Below are 7,053 nucleotides of genomic sequence, written 5' to 3' on the forward strand. Positions count from 1 at the left end.
TTAAATGGACCATGTGAATAATTATTCTACCAATGAGTTCATATTGGACATTAAATTGTTCTTGTTAACAAATACCCGACGAATGAAAAGCTTGAAATTCAGTGAGAAAACAATTTTAATTCATTTACGCCAAATGTGAACAAAGGTAACGGTGAATTCTTTTACTACGTACATAATAACCCAAGGTCATAACTTTCATGTATGTACGTATACTTTTCACGTTCATACCAATGTGATGTACAAATGGGGTTATATGTATGTCCATTGATGTTTGATAAGGAAAACTTTGCCTCTGCTTTGTTTATGCGAACATTCTGAAGCTACTCGCCAATGCAAATTTGTTTTTGACTAATCAATCAAATGTTCAGTACGTGACTAATTTAATTCGTTATATCGAAACGTTGGACAAATTACCTGTTCCAATATAAATGTCATGTGAGTTTGTAATTTAAATTAAAAATATCGATGATGATGGACATATTTTGTCGTATTACATAAGTCGTTACATCATCCATCTTTCGATGGGCAATTCAGTGAATATTTCATGGACTTCTCGATCAACTAAGGATAAAAGCAGTAATTAGTTGCGCAGTAAATAAAACGTAGGAATACATAGGAAAACGATAAAACAATGTACGTGTATAAAACAAAAACACGTTTAAGCAATATTACGGGTGCATTTCTGGGCCGGGGCTAACCATTTAACTATGTGAACATAATTTGCACCTGACAATGTCAAGTGCTTACTAATACTAATATCATTTATCATGTATTTAGCAAAATCAATACTAAACCAAGTTCAATGCAGAATGACACTTAAATTTGCCCCGAATTTGATAAGCTTTGTTATTTTACCATGAACTTACGAACGAGGTTCTCGCTTTATGCTTGGTGCAAATATTTCCTCAAATTTGTATAATGGATCTCTTGGATTCTAAGCTATTTGGGGAAGGACACAAACCCAAACTTTTAGGAATTGGTGCAAACGGGTTAGTTTTTAGATCTAAGGACAACACTGCAATAAAAGTGACATTTCTGGATTATGAAGAGAGGCCTGAGAGGCAAGTTAATAGAGTTGATTTTAACATTTACCAGTGCTTATTTTGCTGATATTAAGTAGGTATTTTGCTGACAGACTATATATTTTGCACATTTTATCTTCTCTATAGGTTACAAGAACGGATGGACAGGGTTCGCGGCCGCGAGTATGACGCACTTAAAGAAATACATCATGAAAATGTCATTAAGATGACTGCTTGTTGGGATGATACGATAACAAAGACGATGCTAAGTCGTCTCACTTCGTGTTGTGGAGACTTAAAAACTGCACCAAAATTCTTAACTGAACAACTTAATAAGAGAACTAGAGATATTGACAGACACACCGTGATCAGAGCTATCTGTTTCGAAATGGAGCTGTGTGGTCCAACATTACGAGATTGGTTAAACTGGGTTCAAGAAGTGCAAACAGAATCGCTATCCAAACGGGGAAAAATTGAAAAGTTCACATTATATGAGATCAGCTCAATGCAGGCCTCTGTTGCGAGAGGGATGTTGGACGCTTTAAAATTTTTGCACGGATATGGTGCAGGAATATTGCATCGGGACTTGAAACCGGAAAACATTATGTTTTCATATAGCCAAAATGGTAGGCAATTATTGCATATTTACTCTTAATTGGATATATTACTTCACCACTTATAAAATCTGTCTTCGACAAAAACTGTTGTACAATTTTCAGGTGAATTCACCCTCCCCATAAAAATCGGAGACTTCGGATTATGCTGTAAGCTTGAACCAGATGCAAATAACAACGCCTTCAGGGATGGAAATCTGTCAGCAAGTCCTCATTCAAGTCCACTTTCTAAACTTTATCAAGCTCCAGGAACGACATCTTCCACCTACAATATAAAGTCGGAACTTCATTCACTAGGTCTTGTCTTGTACGAACTTTTGCACCCGATGAGTGTCGAAAAACTTCAACGACGCTTCGAAAAGTTGAGTCTGAATCATGATTACAGCGATCTTCAAGACCATTTCGTCCTAGATAACGTCAGAAACCTAATTTCTCGTCTGACCAGCAAAGACTCTCCCTACACGAGGCAGATGAATATTCGCGATATTACGATAAACTCGAGAGCAAAATTAGCCACTAATTCGACCCAGCTAAAAAAGATGTTACTTAATGCGGCCGAGGGCGAATTAATTCAAATTGCGGGTGGGGTATATCTTGGCAGGTTTGAAATTAAGACAAAACGTGTCGTTCTCGAAGGTGGGATCGGCGGCAAAACGATCCTGAAGTTTACACCGCTCCCGAAAAATAGCCTGTTACCCGCTCTGCTAATTTCTGCGGATAAGTGTCTCGTCACAAACTTGTCAATAGAAGTTAAAGGCTCAGAACAACAAGGTCTATTTGTCCAATATATGGGCGTGAAAATTAAAGGCGAGGAAAATACGTTGCATAAAGTTTGTGTGACGCATGCTCATAATTCCGTCAAAATCCTGGGTAGTTCAAATACTTTGCAAGAGTGTGAATTTTTACACGCAGTTCATGGCGTGTATGTTAAGGGGATGGAAAATAGAATTAACCAGGTCAGACTGAGGAATATTTCTTGGCTTGGGATAGACTTGTATGGCAATAATAATAGGATTATGGATCTTGACTGTGACCGAGTTACGCACGGGATTAAGATTGATAAGGGATCGATGAGGAATTTTATTAAGAAATTTACATTTGTTAGGAATCCGGATGTGGGGGAAAATGTGAAAGTTGTTTGGGTCAGGAGTGGGGAGAATAATGAGATTAGTCACCTACATTGCACAGGTTTGAGGCGTGACTTGGAGGATTGGGGTCTGTTAACGGATCGCTCGTCTAGAGGAACGGTGGTCAGGAAAAGCCATTGCGGCGATGTGATGGCAGAAGGAGGGGGGAATGTCTTTAGAAATGTGCATTTCAGTCAGATTTTTAGGGGAAAGGCGAGTGCGATGGAGAATTGTACGATGGGAGGAGTTCCATACCCATGAAGATAATATTTGTGTTCTTATTTAGCCTTGTGATTCTGATTAATCGGGAATTTTGCATAACGTTTTAATTGTGTATATAATTTAATGCGAACCATTAGATAAAATATCTGTATCTCAACTTTGTTCAGAAATTTAAAATAATTATGTGTGCGTCATAAAGTATTCATATATTTATTTATCTAGTCCATACTCGTTAATTAATCAAACTAGTGTTATGATATATTTACATAGTTATCGTAAATTTATTTATGCATAGATGAATACGTAGCTTTTTTTATTATCATGTCTGGAATTAATGCCCACAATTTTGATTAGTTTACATGTTGACAATAACAATTATAATGAATCGGGTGTTTTTATCAAGATATAATCAATCGGGGGTGGAATTGGAATGATTCAACATTTTGAAATGACATAATAAACCCTGTACTTACAATTAGCATTATCTATTTTTAGGCACAATTGTACGTAGCCCCACCTAATATAATTACCTACATACATATTTATGTATCTTCTATGCTAACAGAACATACTTGAAGGCTTGTCACCTTGTTCATTTTCTTCATATTTTTACACTTGTTATTTTTAATACAAACCCAAAACTTCACGAATCCAAACTTTAGCCACATCAATAAAAAGTACAAAGAAGGAAATGATAACGAAATCATGCACACGACGACAGGAATTATTACTGTTTTCAGAGAAACTTGGACCGCCTCGGGAAACAACTTTGCAGAAATCCTGTCCTCCACTGCTTGGGGTGTGAAAACATAGGCAGCATTAATATTTTGATACTTCTTCAACCCATGAGCTTTAAAAAGGTCGTAATTATGAACTTTTCCAAACTCGTGCAAAATCGCATATTTTTCCACAATGGTTCTCCACCTCGGATAAATTCCTGATTCCTCGAGTTGAGACAGGGTTTTAACTAGAACGTCTGCTGAGTTTCTCGATCCGTAGAAAAGAGTATGTTTTTTAACATGCACTTCAATCTCGTCCAAGCTTACGGCGACTGTTCCATTTAGTAGTAATTCCAGGCATTTAGATAAAGAAGTGACGGCATGGTGGGCTCCAAATATGGCGAAAGTACCGTCCGGGTCTAGCGGTTTATAGTGACCCCTCGTCTTATTGACTGGTGTCGCAATGAAATATGCGAAATATGCATCGTTCGGCAAAAAAGTGACAAACATTCGATTTCGTAGAAGAACATAATTAGCCCTGGTCTCATTAGTGATATAATTAGCGTATAGAAAATTCATTGAATTCCAGTAGTCAACTCTTTCTCCGGCAAACGCAATGCCAAACTTTGACTTCACCAGTTCCTGCATAGTTCGCGGAAATGTGGGCAATTCTTGCGTCGTCAGACTTGAAAAGATGGCACCCTCGTAAAGATTTCCCAGCAAGAAGTAAACTGTGGCTAAAATCGTTGTGAGGCAGGACGTTAGCCAGAACGGTTTACGAAACAGTTTTCCACCCAAATGGTCATCAATTTTGATCAGAAGGATGGAAACCATCCAAAAAATAGTTTTCCCAAATCGACCATTTTTCTCATTGGGGTCACAACTTCCGCATACTTTATAAAAACATAGCGTCATGACGATAAATGTTACAATATGTCCGGACCACGTCCAAATATCGAAGGGCGTCAACATCGTGTAAGGATCCATCTGTGCGACCGGATCTTTCACAATTAACCCAAATTTGTACGAATTTACGAAACCAGCGTGTGATGACGGAGTATTCCTTACTCCAGGCTTTGGGTCAAACATCCACAAATTGTTTGCAGTGGAAGTGTGCACTGCCAACTTTAAGAACGAACCTAAGTAATGATACCCTGAGATTGTCGTGGTGAAATTATGTTTCGATTCCAATTCGTAATAAAGACAAAGCGATTCCAACTTGTAGTGCACACTGGCATGAAGCAAAGTTTGAAATGAGTGACAATACCGTTGGGCCAGATATTTGCTAGTGATCTCTCCGTCAGCCCAGACTTGACAGTGGTGAAAGTTTCGGTTTAATTTTTTTATAAGTTCCATATCGAAGCTTCTTCTAGTTTGTCCCTCCATGGACAATATTAGATCAAAGTGAGAGCATGATGTGCACACCAGGGACACATTTTCAGACGAGGGTTCGCCAATCAGCCAGAATGTTGATGTTACCGTCCATCTTCTGTTAGAAATTAGTTGTCGAAAGTATAGCCGATTATTCTCTGGACTTTCTCCAAAGTAAAATATGAGATGTTCCGGGTTTAAGTTTGTTGCGTAGTACTGAATAAAAACTCGGTATTTGATGTTTTTCAGGTCAGTTAGCAAATCTTTGGTGCCATCAAGGATGGAAATAAATGCGACTGTGATTGCAGAAAATTTTTTGCATCCTGGATTGATTTCAAGATTGTAGTAATGATTTGTTATGTTGAATGTGGGAAAGTGAATGTGTGTACATTTTATTAACTGGTCTGGAAATGTGGATTGTCGTTGGCTTTTTAACAATGCGGTATTTGAATGATTGGAAATAGTGAAATCTATGAACTCATAGATAACGGATTCTTTAATGAAGTAGTCTCTTATGCGGGTGAAAGCTGAGATTTCGGAAGTGTTAACTATATTTGCACTACTAAAAATTAATGTAAGTAAAATAAGCAGGTGAATATATTTGGTCATCATGGCGATGTGATTCATAACAAAGCTAAAAAATGAATAAAATAATTAAGAAACGCCATGTTAATATTTCGACAAATACACGTATATACATATTTATATAAACCATGTCATTTTACTGGGATTAGTACTATAAGTTATGTACACGTTCAGATTCACGATAGTCTAGTTCAAACACGTTTACAATAGTGATTACATCGTTAATGAATGTTTCTTAATCTTATATATTTCTGCTTAATTACGTCCATGTAAGCATAAACTAGCCGGCAATTATTTTTTAAATTATACCTGTGTGTTGTCCTACTCATAAAGCGCTTATTCATTTACAACATACAAATGTACTGTGCAAAGTCGCAATTGTTCTGGAACGCTATTACATAGGTACATACACATACATACTTTCAAATTTGTGGGTATACTTTAAGAATAACCTGCTTCAAATTAATGAACATATGCACACACATGAATTCTATATGTACATATTCTAGAATACTGGTTGTTAAAAATTTTAGTTGATTATTTGAGACTGTTTCAAATATTACGAAAGCATATGTACATATGTAGTTAATATCCCGCTTTTTAATGAAGTTCGCAGTTTTTTAGATAAGACATTTAACCAAGCAATGCAAAAACCTAAGGTCGGAATAATCAATGCAAACCAACAAATGGTTCCCGGTATTAGAATTGTTCTCACCGAAACTTGTGCCGCTTCGGGAAACAAGTCATTTGCAGTCTTTTCAGCCACTGCGGACGGAGTAAACAGAAATGCTGACCTAACTTTTGGAATTTTATTTGATATGCTCGGATAAAACATGATATATTTCCCAATGGTCGCCAGGTCAAATAGAGTCGAATACTTGATAATTATATTCCTCCACCTGGAAAATATTCCAGCTTCTTCCAACTGGCTGAGACTATTTGACAAGATTTCATACACAAAGTTTCTGCTCCCATAGTAAAAAACCTGTTGATCGAAGGGCAACTCTGCTTCGAGTGGATAAATCGCAACAGCCCCTGGAACCAGACTTTCTACACACTTACTCAACGCAACGGCGTCATGTTCTAGCCCAAATATTGCAAAAGACCTCCCATCCTCTTGTAAATGCCGCAAGTTTACATTGTATTCCCACGTTTCCGAGCGATTTTCTCGTGTTGCTATGGCATAAGCGAAAAATGCATCGCTCATGTAAGAATATCTGGGAACCATTCTCTCTTTCATGGATACGATGGCTCGCGTATGAGGATTTGTGTGATTCAATTTCATAAAATTTATCAATGCGACAGGTAAACCTGCGACAAAGCCTATTTTTCCTGACGCGCATGCAATATGCATTTTAGATTCCAATATATCTAACACCGTACTGGGAACGAC

At 37.4% G+C, this 7,053-nt stretch overlaps 1 protein-coding gene across 1 annotated transcript; it reads left to right on the forward strand.

Annotated features, from left to right (window-relative positions):
• Nucleotides 1-226: 226 nt before the first annotated feature.
• LOC118434302 lies at nucleotides 227-3,466 on the forward strand. The gene is made up of 3 exons (XM_035847428.1): nucleotides 227-1,061; nucleotides 1,170-1,648; nucleotides 1,742-3,466. The coding sequence occupies exons 1-3, from the start codon at nucleotides 919-921 to the stop codon at nucleotides 3,022-3,024; spliced, it is 1,905 nt and encodes a 634-aa protein (XP_035703321.1). The 5' UTR covers nucleotides 227-918; the 3' UTR covers nucleotides 3,025-3,466.
• The last annotated feature ends 3,587 nt before the right edge of the window (nucleotides 3,467-7,053 follow it).

This window comes from Folsomia candida, unplaced genomic scaffold, assembly GCF_002217175.1.
Source record: "Folsomia candida strain VU population unplaced genomic scaffold, ASM221717v1 Fcan01_Sc002, whole genome shotgun sequence".
Taxonomy (NCBI): domain Eukaryota; kingdom Metazoa; phylum Arthropoda; class Collembola; order Entomobryomorpha; family Isotomidae; genus Folsomia; species Folsomia candida.